General features: G+C 45.6%; 1 protein-coding gene across 1 annotated transcript in view; it reads right to left on the bottom strand.

Moving 5' to 3' along the window:
• Positions 1–739: 739 nt before the first annotated feature.
• USP39 (ubiquitin specific peptidase 39) overlaps positions 740–17,936 on the bottom strand; it is a 28,708-nt gene continuing 11,511 nt past the window's right edge. The window contains exons 6-13 of the mRNA XM_026481503.4: positions 17,466–17,691; positions 16,176–16,253; positions 14,722–14,789; positions 14,023–14,211; positions 8,853–8,995; positions 4,663–4,798; positions 2,564–2,650; positions 740–1,257 (exon numbers count right to left, since the gene is read on the bottom strand). Coding sequence (XP_026337288.1) covers positions 1,210–1,257; positions 2,564–2,650; positions 4,663–4,798; positions 8,853–8,995; positions 14,023–14,211; positions 14,722–14,789; positions 16,176–16,253; positions 17,466–17,691 — 975 coding nt within the window. The 3' untranslated portion in view covers positions 740–1,209. The remainder of the gene's footprint in view (positions 1,258–2,563; positions 2,651–4,662; positions 4,799–8,852; positions 8,996–14,022; positions 14,212–14,721; positions 14,790–16,175; positions 16,254–17,465; positions 17,692–17,936) is intronic.

The raw sequence follows: 17,936 nt of genomic DNA, 5'->3' as shown, positions 1-17,936 counted from the left end.
ATCAAGAGGCAGTTGGCTCTAAAGTTCAAGAATGGAGAGAAGTCTGGGGTTAAGACTGGAGCCACCCCCTTAGGGGATAGGTGAAGCCATTTAAAACGGCCTAGGGAGAAAGCAAACTGAGGAACGGGCCTAGCACTGAGTCCTGAGGAATCTCAACTTTTATCGGCTAGACAGAGGAAGAGGAGTCAGCAAGGGACACACTGAAGCTGTCAAAGAGGTAAAGGCAAACAGGGACAGCACGGACTCCTAGAAGTCTAGGGTAGCAGCCACAGACGTGCGGGGCTCCTACCTCCCTTTACGAGAACTCGCTGTGGTTGACTGACTGCCGCCGGCGGCTGTATCTTTACATCTCCCGTGTTTTCAGCTCTGCCACAGTGCTTGCCGAGGCCACACTTTCTCCAGGCTGGGCCTAATCAACGGCTGAGCTTGCAGAGAGACATTTCTGCTAGATTCTTCTGACCAACTGGCAATCTTTGCTCTGCGCCCCCCACTGGCCTGGCTGAGACTTTCTTAGAACTGCGCAGCAATCGGGTGTCCCTCCTGCCTTCCTTCCCTCCCTCTTCCCTCACCCAGCCCTGCACCGCAGCCTGAAACCGCCCACTTCCACACTTCTAGTTAAGCACAGGAATGTATTGCTTTAGTCAGATATTTTGTTACCTAGAGACAAAATGCATCCCAAATGATACACCACCCACAAGCTGGCAATAGCCTAAGGGAAGGATATAAAACAAGAGGCTGGTTTAAAAACAGGAAAACATTTAATCCATTTCAAAATACACATCAGGAAATGAAATGAACCACCGGAAAAACACCTATGATGGAAGAAGGGTATTACTGCCTTCGAGCTCTTATTCCTAGAATCCTGAGGCTCTGACGCGCAGAAGACATTATCTTGCCCTTCAGATACTCCCAGATGCCCAGAAAGAAATTACACACATCTGTTAAAGAGCTCTGGCCTGCTGAAGCTAGAGGGGAGCTAGACAGGACGGGGAAAGGAGCATCAATCTATAATCAACTGATCAAAGACCAGCTGGGTGACGGTGCACAGCCATCCCAGGTGGGTGGGCCCCTCTGATATCCTGGTGTGAACCTGAACCCACAAAATGGGTTGGCTCAGGGAATGTGCCAGTCAACCTATGTTCAACTACAGCTCTGGTATCATTATATCTTCAGCCAAAGCCCTGGGGACCAAAACCCTAAACTCCTCCTTCAAGCCCCCTGCTGGTTGGTTTCATCATTATCTCGCCTCTTCCAAATCTGTAAGAAATGAATACAACAGACATGTAAGAGCCGGCATTCGATCCACACACATTTATCAAGTACTCGTTCTACCCTAAGCGAGGGACAGCCTGTCGCTACACATCCATACTTGTCTGTCCCCTGAAACAATTAACTCAATCCTCTTTCAGAAAATTCCCTTTTGCTTGATTTTTATCTTTCTACCCACCCCCCCCTCCTTTCCGTGCCAAACTTGCTTTCTAAAAAAGAACTCCTAGTTAAGCCTATAACCACAGACAAAGTCACTGAAGAGTTATCTCTAGAACGAAAAGCATCTCCCTTTAACGAGAAGCGTCTCCCTTCTTTTCCCGAAGCTATAGCTTTCTGACACTAGGGAACAAGGGTGTGAAAAGAGCAGGACGTGGTGGGGCACTGCCGTTTCTACCGTCTTGGATCTCTGCGCCTTTCGCAGAACTTCCAACAGCCCTAGGTTGGGACAGAGCAGCCCGAGGCTCGCAAGCTCTGTGCTCCTGAGGAGCCTCTCTGAGGAGGGCCCAGGGAGGCATCTGCCATTTTCAGTGGAACACAGGTGGCGGTTACTAATCATGATGACCGTGTATTCTGGATCCAGGTTTGCTGCGCCTTTTTTTATAGTAAGAAATAAGGATGTTTCATTTAATCCATTAAGCAGATGTGAAAAGGAGCATTTTAAGAGGTGCAATCTCTTTGAAAACTGATCAAACTCTTGAATTCTACATACTCAGTGTGTTTGTAAATAAACTTACGGCATGAAAATACAAAACAAAACAAAGCTATAGCTTTTTCTTAGTCTCTGTCTTTCTTCTTTGCCAGGTACCAGGGCAGTTATAAAGAGAAACAGAGATACTCTGCTTCATGAGCTCCCGATCCAATATAGAAGACGTTAGAATAATACAGTTGGTGCTCTGGTAAAGACACACAGAAAGCGCTGTGGGGTCACGAAGAGCACTAACTTGACCTGGGATGCTGGGGAAAGCTTCAGAGCCAACTCCTAGCTGGGGTCCTGCTGATTCTAGACTCTTCCTCCTTGAAACCAGACCACACACCTCTGCAAAACTAACCTGGCCACACACATAATCATCCATAAATCTTCCACGCTTCCCTGCCCTTCTCTTTTCTAGCAATCACCCCTGGGTTCTCAGGGCCACATAATCTGGCCCCACCTCACTCCTCCATGCATCCCAATAGGTACCCAGCCTAACCGAGGCTTTAACTCAATCTCACTTCCCGCCTTCACCCACATCACTCCTCTCACTGGCCCCACACCCTATCTGTTCAGCACACACCAAGCTCGTGGCCAACCCACCTGAATGTAAGCCTCTGAGAGTGTGATCATCTGGGGCAGGATGTCAGTCACCTGCAGGTCTTGTAATTCATACCATTTGCCCGTCCCCTGCAAAAAGTATAAAGGGATGGGTTAGTCTGCTCCCTAAAACCAAAAGGTGTAGAAGGAAAGGATCACGGCAAAAAGTGAGAAAAATCAGAATAGCCACTAGACCACCACTCAGAAAGTGTCATAATTAAGAGGGTGCAAGACCTCTGCTTGGCTTCATTCAATTCAAAGAGCTTTTGGGGTGCTGATCTTGGCAGATGGAATCCCTGCCAAGGATTCCTTCAAGTACAATGGAGTCTCGCAACACTTTCAAGAAGAATTTAGGTGGGCGATAAAGAGAAAAAAGAGGAGGCCCTGTACTCCTGTACTCCTCACCTAAGATGACTCCTTGTCACTCAAAAATGACAGACTAGACACACTCAGTTAGTTAGCAGGTGCGGTGTTAACTACTGGGAAAGCCTAAAAGTACACATCCCACCCCCCACCCCGGAGAACACAGCAACAGCCAAGAGAAGGGTCCTTGGTGGACAATCAAAATACTAACCGTTTCCTTTGGCCTATAAACCAGTGCCGCAAATACAACAAATCTACCTTCCTTCATGCTGCCATACGCAAGGAGGCAAAGAGTCTTCTGGATTACGGCACAGGCACTGCTGGAAGCTTACCTGCCTCATCCAGCCAAACTTCAAAGAAATGCCAAAGGCAGATACCATAGACTAGAGATATTCAGATAGTCCAACAGCTCAGAATATAGGAAACATAACAAAAGCTCAGGATCACATAATCAAGCCCCCATTCCTGTTTTGAGGACTGGTTAAGAACATGGTGAAACCAGGGGCACTTGGGTGGCTCAGTCAGTTGAGCAGCCAGCTCTATTTTGGCTCAGGTCATGATCTCAGAGTCCTGGGATCGGGCCCTGCATCAGGCTCCATGCTCGGCGGGGAGTCTGCTTGAGATTCTCTCTCTCTCTCTCTCCCTCTGTCCTACCCCCACTCATGTGTTTTCTCTCTCTCTCAAATAAAAACATTAAAGGTATTAACAACTGTCTCAGAGGTGTATTTTAAAGATACTAATGAGGGGCGCTTGGGTGGTGCAGCCAGTTCAGCATCTGACTCTTGGTTTCCACTCAGGTTGGGAGATCAAGCCGTGCTGGGCTCTGCACTTGGCACAGAGTCTGCTTAAGATTCTCTCTGCACCTCTCCCCACTCTCTCAAATAAATAAATACATTTTTTTTAAAAAGCTACAAGATGACCATACATTAAGCACTTGGCCTACTTTCTAGCACACATCAAAATGCCACTAAACAGAGCAGGTTATTAGACCCACGGTCCCAGAAGACTGACCAAATTAAAACAGTTTGTGCTAGTCATCTGTGTGGTACCAAATACATCTTAAGTACATGTTGTATCCATTTTCAGCTTGAGACAAATTCAAAACAGTTTTTTTAGCTGAAAGAAACCTTTACACCAGTGCTTCATAAGCTTTAATTACACACCAGAGGGTCTTGTTAAAATGCGGATTCTGATTCAGTAGGTTTGGGTGAGGCCCAAGACTCTGCATTTCTAGCGAGTTCTCATAGGATGTCAACGCTGCTAGTTCGAGGATTCCCTTCAGGTGCTAAGGCTCTAGCCTAGGACAGTGGTGCTCAACCTCGGCTGCACAATGGCATCTCCTGGACAATTTTAACACCATGATGCCTGGTTCCCACCTCCAGAGAACCTAATGCAGTCTCTTAACTCGGACTGGCACTTTGAGCCAGGTACCTCTGTTCTGGGGGCTGCCTGTGCGCTACAGAGTACTTAGCAGCAACCCTGGCCTCTATTCCAGGTGAAAACCAATGGGTACCAATTACACTGCTCTGATGTAATTGGCCTGGAGTGGCCCAGGAATCAGGATTTAAAAATCTCCCCAGGTGACTGCAACGTGCACCCAAAACCGAGAACCACTACTGAGACGAGCCACCGACAGCTCTAGTACCTGCAGAACGCCAAAGGCCAGGAGAAGACAGGGCAAACTGGAGACAGCTGCCCACCGAAACCCCAAGGGAACCACCACCCTTCTTGGCACTCACGTGATGCAGCACATGGATCCGGTAGGAGCCCTCCGAGGGCTTGCCGTCGTGGACGATGTTGGCGATGAGGTCGTAGGTGGTGTTCTTGTGCGCCGCCTGCACCTCCTCAGACAAGTACTCTCTCAGGTCCACGTTTCTAGTGACGGTGAACATAAAGCCACGAGATCAGACAAAGGCTACCGAGGTCAGGGACATGGTCTCACATCGACGGTCTGCAGAGCTACTGAACCCTATCTTAGAAGCCCGGATCTAGGTAGGCTTGCAGAGCCATGGGAGCCCAGGGTGGTGGAAATTCACACAATTTGCCATAAACATGAGTCAAACTAGAAAGACTGGCTCCACGGGGAAAGCACACTGTTAAAAGCACATCTAGCCGTCAAAGTGCAGGGCCTCGCGTCATTCAGATGCGAACTGGAATGAGGGCTTCTGCCACTTCAGAGACACGTGGGAATGTGAGCAGGTTACACAGCCTAAGGCTCTTCTAAGACATGAAAAGGAGCGTCACCATCCCCTCTGAGATGGTGAGGATTAAGGGAGACAACAGGAGTAACCCGTCACCCTCTGCCCTCTCTGGGAATCCCGCAGCTGCAGTGTTCAGTTGATGCCCGGTCCCTAGCCTCTGGCTATGGAAGGCCTGACCTCATGATTCTGGGAGTCGCCACTGTATACAATCATTTTCACAATTTCAATATGGCAAAGTAGGCAGACCGGTAGCTCCAGCACAGAAGGGGAATTTACTCAAAGTAGAAATGCAGCCAGATGGGGCGCCTGGGTGGCACAGCGGTTAAGCATATGCCTTCGGCTCAGGGCGTGATCCCGGCGTTATGGGATCGAGCCCCACATCAGGCTCTTCCGCTATGAGCCTGCTTCATCCTCTCCCACTCCCCCTGCTTGTGTTCCCTCTCTTGCTGGCTGTCTCTATCTCTGTTGAATAAAATAAAATCTTTAAAAAAAGAAAAGAAATGCAGCCAGAACCAGGCCTGGGAGAAGCAGCAAGAACCAAGGGAGCCACATGACCTCTTTTCTGCTTCTGACATTGGCTTTGTTTTTCTCCCTCCTTTGGCAGCCCCACTTTCTCTTCTTTAGGTGACCCACCCTGGCTACTCCACAGCTTCTTAATTTCTCAGTTCTGGTTGCCAAAAGAAACTACTGACTACGTTCCTTCAACTGGGACTGAGAAATATCTATTTTATTTTGAATATGTGAACATTCACTTTCAAATATGGAGAAGCATTCTTGAATCTGGAATAAAATCTCCTTTTGTGTTTTCTGTGTTGGATTCTGACCATCAGTTGAAGCATAAATGTATATACCAGTTACTGCAAAGTCAAGTGCTATGATAAATGGCAACTATGAAGACAGGACGAAGACAATTGTGAAGAATTTTCCTATAGTTAAACAGGGAAACAGAGTGACCATTAACATGAATAAGAGAGACTACATCATATTTCTAATCGCTCTAGAACTGATGTGCTGTCTGAGGTACTACCACTCAAAACCTGAACTCCAGTAACGTCATCCGTGAGGGATTCGTGGGAAATGCTAACAATGGTCTTGTCCGTGGTCACCTCCAGATGTACATCTCCCTCTGAATTATAGACTGTGATTATATTACCTGTCCAGAAATACAAATGTAAACCATGTGGTAATAAACACACACGCAACTTTGTTCTTACTATGTAGCTTTCTACATGTTAGTGACAGCTATTTACTTCTACAGACTAACAGTGTACCACATAAACTGTAACATTTATTGTTAAAGATAATTTAGAGAGGAGTTGAAGGAGATGCGTGTGAGCTCCAGAGAGCCAGAAGGCCTGCTGGCTGCTCACAGCTGTCTCCTCCAGCTAGCTCTCCTCAGCTTCAACAACAGCTGTCCAGACTTGTTTGTCTGAACAAGTCCTAGACATCTTCAGGAGTATTAATACTCAGGTTTTCAAGACTGAACCAAAACTGTTCAGTGATAAAAGGAAATGAACACATGTTAAATCATTTTGTTTTAGAAAAGAGCCGAAGGAGCCACTACGCTCCTCTCCCAATCAGAACAGTCCAATCCGGAGAACACCTAATTAGCTGGAAGTGCAGCTTTAATCCTATGCTCCAAAAACCCTACCTCCAAAGGAGCAGAGGGCACCCAATCGCTGCAAGTCTGATCAATCTCTAGTAAAAAGATGTGTTATGAATAAAACAGGAGAAAAATAAGGTATGAAAAGAATCCTTTTCAAAAAGTGGAGAATTTAGGGGCGCCTGGGTGGCTCAGTCGGTTGAGCATCCGACTCTTGGTTTTGGCTCAGGTCATGATCTCACGGGTCATGAGATTGATAGAGCCCTGCATCAGGCTCCTTGTTCAGCATGGAGTCTGCTTGGGATTCTTTCCCTCTTCCTCTCCCTCCCCCTCTGCCCCTCCCCCAGCTTGCACATGTGCTCACTCAACCACTCTCTTTCTCACCCACGCATTCTCTAAAATAAATCAGTCTTAAAAAAAAAAAAAAAAAAAAAAAAAAAAAGGTAGAGACTTTAGCTAATCTAGAACCATATTACTCTAAAAGTAATTATAGTGCATAAAGCATTTAAAGTGCAGGTTTCCAGAATTAGTCTCTAAAAGGCTGACTAGCTAAGAATTTATCTTTTTCTCAACTTCTCCAAAGTAAGCTTTCCAAAGGACAAACTACTGAAGTCACTTACCAAAAACCTAAATGCAACTGGTAGCCAAATAAACATACTCCAGGTGCAATATAAAAGAAACCAACGGAGTAAGGCCATTTCTGTGGTGACTGAGCAGGGACTATTATCGATACACAGTCCTCCTTCCTCCGGAACTGCCCTCCAGTCAAGAGCACTCCCTCCTCCCAGGAACACACTGGTGACTGTGGAAACTCCCAAGAGTCCAGTACTGAAGGAAAACCCCACCACATGGACTTTCAAAGAAAGGTCCCCTGTGGTCTCACTCAAGGTAGCAGAGAGCTGGCTTCCATGTCCCCAATCTCACTCTGTCACACAGACAAGATGCTAGTGAAGCACGAGAAGAGCAAGTGAGAGATTCTCCTGCAATGCTAACTACAAAGGTGTTCTCCCTCACCCCTTAGCTGTTCTCAGAGTCTTGGCGATCATGGAACCAGGAATAATAAAATGCTATTCTTGGAAGGACCCCGAGGGTTCACCTAATCCAACCTCTCATTTTATCCACGTCAGAGTAACTCCAGAAAATATGTAACCAACCTGCCCAAAGTCACACAGCTAGAATGGCACAGCACTCGGGCCTCTTTACTTTCACATACTACCCTCTGAAACACTACCAGAATTAAGAGCTGGAACCATTTTCAAAGGAGAAAACTGGCAGTCTTGGTATGGTTTGGGCAACTGGGAAACGGAGAGGGATGGAGAGAGAAAGAAAGGAAGAGATGAGCACTTACACATTACAGCTCCCACACTTCGACAAGAAGCTCCCTTAGGGCTCCACTCTTACCTAAACACCAGCAAAGACACCCTTACTCCTCCTGCCAGTCCTGCCTCCAGGTTTCTCCGTGTTCTCAGAGATATCTTCTTCAGAGTGTGAAAAACCATGTCTCCTGAGAACTGAAAAACTGTCTACCCCCAAGAGCCTCTTGCAGGAGCTTTCTGAGTTAGAAAGTAGTAAAATGAAAGCATCTGGCACAACTCCTCCCCAATTTGCATTAAAATACTCATAGATGTTCATAAAAAGACAAATGCATGGTAAACATTAAAAATAAAACCATATATCAAAATTTATCTTTCTCACCAACAGGGAAGGACCCCAAGATGGCAAAATAAATGTGGAACCATCCCCACTGTTTGTGCCTAACTACAGTATGCAAGAAGACGCAAAGACCAGCAAATAGACAGACTCTAACTGCTCGGGATCATCTTCGAAGCCAGACAGAATCCTACCTGTCCTGCCCTACTTTCATCAACATTTTTCCCTACACTGAAAGACTATACTTCGCAGCAAGCAACAGGAGAGAAGATGAAAGGGCTGCCTCGAGGTAAACATCTATCTTTGAAGTCCCTGAAATATTTATATCCTTCCAGCAACCCTTAACTTACATCATGTAGGTAGGCTCTGTTCCCAACAATCTCTAAGACAGTCCAAAATGAATAATGGTACAAAAATATGAAAAGAGATTCCGGCTCACTCCCCCTAAGAGGAAGTGAAGCAAGGTAGTACTCACGTAATAGGGAAGTTGACAATGGTTGGATTCTTCTCCACAAAGAAATTGTTTTTAGTGAATCTCTTAATACAAAAGATGAGATATGGAGGCAGCTTGGTGAGCTGGAAGCGTTTTAGAAAGTTCTCCTTGTAGGTCTTATATTCCTAGACAGAGTGAGAAGGAAATTATCAATTTAGTGCCGGAGTACTGGGGCAAGGGTGTGAGTTTTGTTTTGGTTTAGATTTTTAATATATAATTCTGCCTTCGCTTAAGAATTCAGAAGATGGGGCGCCTGGGTGGCACAGCGGTTAAGCGTCTGCCTTCGGCTCAGGGCGTGATCCCAGCGATCTGGGATCGAGCCCCACATCAGGCTCTTCTGCTATGAGCCTGCTTCTTCCTCTCCCACTCCCCTTGCTTGTGTTCACTCTCTCGCTGGCTGTCTCTATCTCTGTCGAATAAATAAATAAAATCTTTAAAAAAAAAAAAAAAAAAAAGAATTCAGAAGATGGGGACGCCTGGGTGGCTCAACTGGTTAAGCGTCTGCCTTTGGCTTGGGTCATGATCCAGAAGTCCCAGGATTGAGTCCTGCATTGGTCTCCCTGCTCAGCGGGGAGTCTGCTTCTCCTTCTGCCTCTGCCACTCCCCCTTGCTCATGCATTCTCTCATGCTCTCTCTCAAATAAATAAATAATCTTTAAAAAAAAAAAAAAGAATTCAAAAGACACCTGATCCCAGAAGCCACGTAAAGGCTTAGGGACAGCAACATGTCTAAGGCTGCCTAAAAAACAACTGCGGGGTCATGTTTACACCAGCACGTGAGCATACTGCTGAACTCCATCCACGGCAATGTGCGTATGCTTCCAAGGAAAACAAAAATGTCAGATGAAAAAATGGTTAAAAACTGCAGAATTAAAACCACAAAAGTCTTGGAGTGCTTGGGTGGCTCAATCAGTTAAGCATCTGCCTTCAGCTCAGGCATGATCTCCAGATCCTGAGATGGAGCCCCGTGTCAGGCCCCCTGCTCAGTAGGGGGTCTGCTTCTCCCTCCCCCTCTCCCCCTCTCCCCCACACATGCTCTCTCTCACTCTCTCTCTCTCAAATATATAAAATCTTTCAAAAAAAAATAAAACCACATAAGTCTCACTGAATTCAAAATAAGGAAGAACCTCCTGACCACGAGAGGCATACACCCACAGAACGTCACCTCTGAAGCAGTGAGGGACCCCTCATTATCGAGGGTATGCTAGCAGATGTAAGAGCTAAAACCACAAAAGTCTTGGAAGAAAACACAAGAGTAAATTTTCATGACCTGGGATTTGACAACGGATTCTTACATATGAAACCAAAAGCACACACTTCACAAGAACACCTAGACAGCATTTCATCGAAACTTAAAACTTCTGTGCTTCAAATGATACTATCAAGAGGGTGAAGCTGCAGTCTACAGAAGAGGAGAAAATGTTTGCAAAATCAGACATCTGATAAAGGACTGGAATCTAGATTATATAAAGCACTCCTACAAGTCAATCATAAAAAAATAACCCAGGTAAAAAACATACAAAGGATCTGAATAGACAGTTCTTCAAAGATGATACACAAAGGTCCAAGGAGCACATGAGAAGATACTTAGCAGCATTAGTCATCAGGGAACTACAACCCAAAACCATAATGAGCTACCACATGACACCTACTAGGGTGCCTCTCACCCAGAAGACGAACAGTAACGAGTGTCGGGCAAGACGCCGACAAACTGGAACACGCATTCACTGCCGACGGGGACACAACATTGTGCAGCCACCTCAGAAAACAGCCCGCAGTTCCTCACATGGCTAAACAGAAGAGTTACCACACAGCCCAGCAATTCTGCTTAATTACCACCCGAGAAGAATGGAAACGCATTCACAGGACATCTTGTAGACTAATATTTATGGCAGCATTATTCACAGTAGCCAAAAGGTAGAAACAATCCCAAATATCCATCAACTGACAACCAGATAAACAAAGTATGGTGTATTCACACAATGGGATATTATTTCACCACAAAAAGAAATGAAGCAGCAACACATGCTACAACATGGACGAACCTTGAAAGCATTACACTAAGTGAAAGAAGCCAATCACAGAAGAGCACAGATTACAGGATTCCACTTGTACGAAATGTCCAGAATAGGCAAATGCAGAGAGACAGAAAGTAGATTAGAAAATTGCCGGGGCACCTGGGTGCCTCAGTCTGCGATCCGGCCCCGCATCAGGCTCCTCCGCTGGGAGCCTGCTTCTTCCTCTCCCACTCCCCCTGCTTGTGTTCCCTCTCTCGCTGCCTCTCTCTCTCTCTCTGTCAAATAAATAAATAAAATCTTGAAAAAAAAGAATGAAAAAAAGAAATTGCCTACAGCTGGGGGAGATGAGAAAGTTGAGAAGGTAAGTTAAGGGTAATGAAAACACAAATAACGAAAATGTTGTAAAACTAACCGTGGTAGTAGCACGTATCTGTGGATATAGTAAAAACCATTCAATTATAAACTTTAAATGGGTTCATTATATAGTATGTGAATTGTATCTCAACAAAGCTGTTTTTTGTTTTTTTTTTTTTTAAATCAAGTTCCCCTGTCACATGATGAGTAACCTGAGAGCACTGGAGAAATAAGCATTCCATCTCTACTACACACACCATAGATACCTTTCTGGTAAATTCTTGGTCATCTATAGGTATAAGCACTACTGGAAAAAATATCTTTTTGTTGGTATCAAGTAACTTCTGCGTGGTTGAAATACATACTGTATTAAAAGCAAAAAAAAAATTGCTTAAGGTTTTTTTTGGTTTTATTTCAATTTATTCATTTGAGAGAGAGAGAGCATGAGTGGGGGGCGGTCAGAGGGAAAAGCAGACTCCCCACTGAGCTCAGAGCCCAACTCAGTGCTGAGGGGCTCAATCCCAGGACCCTGAGATCATGACCTGAGCCAAAGGCAGATGCTTAACCGACTGAGCCACCCAGACACCCCTAACGGTTTTTATTGTTAAGTAAGCTCTACATGTGGGGCTCGCACTCACAACGCTGAGATCGGGAGTTGCATGACTGAGCCAGCCAGGCGACCTCCCCCCACACCCACCACCACAAAAAAGTGTTTTTAATCAGGTAAATGCTAAGAGATTTCACTGCCCACATCTGAATCTATGAACAAGTGGACACATGAAGCATTCACTTTAATTATCTCAGACTAGGGAAGGATTTAACACATAAATGATATCACAGCATAACACACAGTTTCCTCAGGAGTTCCAGAAATCGTGGGGGAAGAATTTCACCATAGACAGCAGTACCACATTCATACAGCAAGGATCAATTCAGCTGTAACTACACATCACATTGTAACAGCACTGTTAATTTTACTGGTTTCAAAATGTTGTTTGCGTAACTCATAAATGTATTATAATTTCATACTTGCTTAAAAGCCATAGGTATTAATGAGCTTATACCAAAGTTTACATTTACGCTAATTTAAGTATTATTATAGTAAAAATAAATGTAAATCAATACTGAGGGCTCAAGGGAATCTTAATATTACTTAAGTTTGAACAAACAGTGATAACAAGAGTGCCATGGCTGAAAAAGCCAGATGAAAAATCAAGAGTTTAGATTCCCAGCTCTGTCACTCAAAACCATAAAATAAAGAAACTGAGCTACACAAACCCTAAGGTCTCTCTTTCACTTCCCTAAAATGAAACAAGTCTAAATAACATCTTAGGTGTCACTGTTACCAATCTCTGTGCGTGTGTGTGTGTGTGCACACGTGTGTGCATGTGTATGGGTGTGTGTGAGAGACACAGGCAGCTGCCACTGTCCATGGATATCCAGGGCTGTTTGTGCTTACTAACCTTGCTAACAGTATCTGACAATGGACTGGGGCATAAGACGGAAACAGTGACGGAGGTCAGGGGAGGCATGTTTTAGAGTGCTGGGGGGGCTGCCTAGCTCACAATTGAGACTTTTCGAGGAAGGGCCCCTAAGTCACAGGGTCCTTGAACAGAAAGGACACCTGATTCCAGAGGGCCTTTCAACTCCCTCCGGGGAACCTAGAGCAGCATGGCAGAGGCTGGGCCTTGGGGATAAGGTAACAGCAGCCTGTACAAGGGACAATCACAGACTGCCACTTCTGACAACCCCCTTGCTCTCATTCCGTCCTTCCCAAGTCCTGCTCAGTTCAAGTCTTCCTAAGATCCTAGGGAGATGCCTTCCAATAAAGTTTCTCTTTTAGTGAGCTTTCTGTTGGTATTTAATATCTGAAAGCAAAAGAATCTTAGCTAATGAAGAGAAAGGGCAGAGAAGTTTTGGAATGAGACATTAAGTTAGAAAAAAATCTCCGAGTAAATTCTCCCAAAACCAAAAGGATTAAATTTGTCTGGCATGAAGAAGTAAATTAAACCAAGAAACAGTTAATTCAGTAGATAAAAAGACACTTTTAACTTCATAAGAAGTAATATTACAGGGCCACCTGGGTGGTCAGTCAGTTAAGTGGCTGGCTTTTGATTTTGGCTCAGGTCATGATCTCAGGGTCCTAGGATTGAGCCCTGCATTGGGCTCCCTGCTCGGCAAGTAGCCTGCTTCTCCCTCTCCCTCTGCCCCGCTGGTGCTCTCTCTAAGAAATAAAATCTTAAAGAAAAAAAAGCGTCAAGTACAGTTCTCAGCAGGACTTTGTGTCTCCAAGAACCACTGCTCCCTCTGCTCCTCCCCACCCCCCACCCAGCTTGCAGGCCCGCCCATACATGCTCGCTCTCTCAAATCAATCCGTCAATCTTAAAAAAGAAATGTGACAGTAAGAACAAATTATTTTATTTATTTCTACTTTAGCTCTGTTTTTTTCCATTTCAATACTGACACTACATTTTTTAAAAGATGGGAGTTTTTCCTACTTTTCTGAGTTTCTACTGTCCGAAATAGCCCCTCCTTTCTTCAACCTACCCAGAGGGAGATGGTTTAAAGGAACATAAGAGAAGTACAAGAGAGGGCACAGCAAATCAAGTTAAGTTTGGGGTGACCAGCTAGAAACAGCAATGGAGTCTGGGAGGCTCAGTACAGACAATATGCTTTATGATAAATGCATTCCACAGATGCGGCGGCTTTGAAGTCGAAAAAGAAACTGAAAACGTCAAGGGAGAGAGAAGCCTCAGCAGGGCAACTGTGCAAATGTGCTACCTTCTCCGTGATGCCGTTGAATTTGGCGAGGATGTTGAAGAGCGGCACCTGAGGGATGATGAGCTGCTCCTTCTCGTCCTTGTAGAGGGGGGCAGTCGGGAGGTCGAGCGTCAGGTACATGAAGGTGGACTCCACCATCGTCTCCTGGTACTCGTCATTCTGCAGCAGCTGCTCTTTCTCCTCTGCCGGCTAGAGATGGAGGAGAGGAGGGAAGGCGTGTGCGCAGTACAGAGACCACCACACACACGGAAAGAAACAGTGTTTTTGTTACATTACTTCATTTTGTACTGAAGTGAACGAAGATGGTGCCCGAGAGACTGGGCATTTCATGGGCAACAGCACCGCCTGGTTAGGGTAATGCAAAAACTGATGGGCTCCCATCTTCAAAGACATTTTATTTAAAAACCAGACTACTTACAACGTTTTCAGATGATCTAGAAAGCTCACCTGAGAGCTGAAAAATCATGCCAGCGCCAGCCAGTGGCCAGGCCGCTTAACCAGCAGACTACAGCCTCCCATAACTCCCACAATTAGGTACACTGGTGTGACAGGAACCTGAGGAACTGTCCCTTGGCCAGTGTTTTCTACAACCTCATCCTGGGGCAAGAGGCCTTGACAGATCTCTAAGCCTCTCTTTGTCAACCCTAAATCCCCTCAGGCAAGATAAATCAGGCCAACAGTCAGGTTCAACTCACTCACCAGATCAGGATGAGGAAGCTTTTTAGTGAAGATCCTCATGGACCCCTGGAAAACATCAGTCACAATAGCTGTAGAAACAAAAATGCAAATTCTGTCAGGTTGGATAGCGTTTCTAAAATACAGTTCTAACTTCTAAATTTCCGAAACAAACCAGCATCTTCCAGCATAAGAGCCAAAGCTCTCACTAAACACAGAAGAACCTGTATAACATATACCACCACGGTACCCTCATCGTTATTTGCGTAAATAATTATTTTATGTCTGTCTTCTCCACAAGATGCCCTTTGACCCTCCAGCACAGGGCCAGGCCCATAAGAGAAAAATTAAGTGTGTCTGAAATGAATGAATAATTTATAAAGCTTAGAGACTTATGAATCACAAAGAATTCTCAAGCAAAACAAGACACGTCCAAAGAATTGCCCATAAACATATGCTGTGTGCAAAGGAAGAGAGAGTCCCCCTTGCGCTAGACATAAAAGAAAAATGCAGACTAAGGGACGGAGCAGAAGAGAACCAAAGCAAAGAAAGTACGACAGGGTTCTAGAATCCTGAAAGGACACGAGTTACGGAACTTGGAGGCTGCGCACAGGTGGAAGCCATCTGGTGGAGGTGGCAGCACCAGCTCACAACTCCACAGCAGTAAACATCAACAACAGCAGAACTGAAAAAAGGGGCAAGAAAAAAAACTGCATTCGGTCTCCAAAATTACTCCTCTAGCTCGGCAGTCTCTAAGCTTAGACTTATTTCTGGCATTCATGGAAACGAACTACTGATATGCCAATGTGGAAGTGAAGGGACACAGGACTTGAAGTCTCAGAATCTGTGTGGAGGCCAGACTCATTTCTCCAAGTACAGGCCAGGAGGAGGAACTAGCTTTTACTCTGCTTCACCAGTAAACTCAGAAGCCAGGCAAACACTCCATGAGCCCTCGTCACGTCAACTCTTGCACTGCCAGACTAAGCTGACAACACGCTGCCCAGCCCCTCAGTGTGGAACTGGGTCAGGGTTTGTACAGCACAGTTATATCCATTTCCATGGAGTACACGTGCCATTGAATTAACCATATCCTAATTTCTTTAAATGGAAAGGAGCCTATTCAGGAATAAAATTTAGTTCACGCGTACATAAACACTACCCTAACACAAAAAAATCAACAGTTAAGAATAGGACGGGAAGGGGCGCCTGGGTGGCTCAGTCGTTAGGCGTCTGCCTTCGGCTCAGGTCATGATCCCAGCACTCTGGGATCGAGCCCCGCATCGGGCTCCCTGCTTAGCAGGAAGCCTGCTTCTTCCTCTCCCACTCCCCCTGCTTGTGTTCCCATTCTCGCTGCCTTTCTCTCTGTCAAATAAATAAATAAAATCTTAAAAAAAAAAAAAATAGGAGGGGAAGTTGCAAAGTGCCCACAAAAGGAAGGAAACAAAAGAAGAGCTCTTTTACAAAAGAACGAGACTTACTCTTCTTTTTCTTCTTTGTGCCCCCCAGCGCTGAGTGTAGAGCATTCAGAAACCAGGACAGAAAGTCAACTCCATCCCCTGGAAAAGAAGGAAGGGTGGGGCATGTCGGAGCTGCAAATTAGTATAACCCACACCATGCACTGGCTGGCATGATGCCACATTCCTGGTTTTCCTCCTTCCCTTCAGGCCACACCATCCTGTCCCCTGGGCATCCTCCTCTATGTGGCCATTAAATGCTGGCACTCCTCAAGGTCGAGCTCTTAGTCTTCCGATCTTTACTCTCTCCCTGGGCTCTCTGACCCAACCAGGACCTTCAATTATCATCTCTACTTCAAACCTGTCTCTCACTACCCACCAAAAGCCAGTATTGAATGTCCCCTCTAAAGCACTTCTCAGCCAGAAACATGTTTTTAAAACTTAAGTCTGATGTCACATCTTGGCTTACAAGCCTTCACTGACTCTCTACTGCTGTCAGGATATAATCCAAGCTCCTTCTAGTGGCACATAAACACGATGATCCAGCCCCTCCCTCCCACCTCGGCTCTCACACTGTTCCCTGGACTCTAAGCACCCAGCTGCCGGCAGCTTTCCGTCTGTTCTGGGCACGTCCACGCTGTTGGCAGTATCCTCTCTACCTGGAGTGCCCAGCTCCGACCTATCTCCACTGTGCCTGGAACTCAGCCAGCTCCTCCTCCACCCTGACCCCAGCCGACCTCCCGTGTGCTCAGCTGGGGCTCCTTGCTCCATGCTCCCTCCCAGAGCATACTTCACTTCCTCTATCACAGCACTCACACCCTGGAGTCACCTTTTTACACAACTATCTTCCCCACTAGAATGGGAGCTCCTGGAAGAAAAAAACCGTGCTGCTTATCCCTGTACAGGAGACAAGAGATGCTGTATGAGATCCAGGTGCTGAGAGCTCCAGAGTGTCCACTTTCCTCACATGGCAATAACTAGTTGGACTTGGAGGGATAAAAATAGTCAAAATAGGTTATCAGAAAATGTAGTCTGCAACATGACAAAATGAAAAGCAAACGTGGCAAGTGCTTCAGGGTCTCCTAGTTTTCCCAAGCCATACAGTTTAGTTTACCAAACAAGACAGACTTTCTATCTGGCTGAAGTCTCAGGACTCTGAGCAGGGCAGGCTGATGAAAGAGGAGGAACCCAATCACACTATCAACTAGACACTCACCTGGTTACTACAAAGTTTGCTGTAAGCACAAGTAAATTTGCTCATCAAACTAGTTTTGTTGCCCTCCCATCAGAAAAGATGAATGACTCACTCCTCACCTTGCTTGGTGATCTGAAAGGTCTTCTTGCTGCAAAGGACAACAGCCTGAAGCATCTCGTGGGGAGAGACGTGTGCCTTGAAATTTCGAGGGTTCCAGAGCTTTCTCATCAGCTCTCCAAAACGCTGGACCAACAAGAACATGATATCCCCTGGAGGACGCTTAATGTTCTTATAATTGTCTTCTTCCAGGAAGTAGTTCCGGAGAGGAGGAACATTAGACAAAGCCTGGAAGTCGAACACTCCAATTAATCCAGAGCCCCTGTGTAGGGCCCCTGTGTATAACCCGGGGGGCAAGCTCTTCTACTAGAACTGGGCCTGTGATGGCCTTCAAGAGTCAGAAGGAAATGCTCAGGTTTAAAGTTCATGTTATAGAAACATCCTCTGTACTAAGTTTCACGTAAAGTCCAGCTCTGCAGACGCTTTACTGACGTAAACATAACAAAGAAAGTTTTGTTTTGTTAAGATTTTAC

This window comes from Ursus arctos, unplaced genomic scaffold, assembly GCF_023065955.2.
Source record: "Ursus arctos isolate Adak ecotype North America unplaced genomic scaffold, UrsArc2.0 scaffold_8, whole genome shotgun sequence".
Lineage (NCBI taxonomy): Eukaryota > Metazoa > Chordata > Mammalia > Carnivora > Ursidae > Ursus > Ursus arctos.
This window is presented reverse-complemented; position numbering and strand designations above follow the sequence as displayed.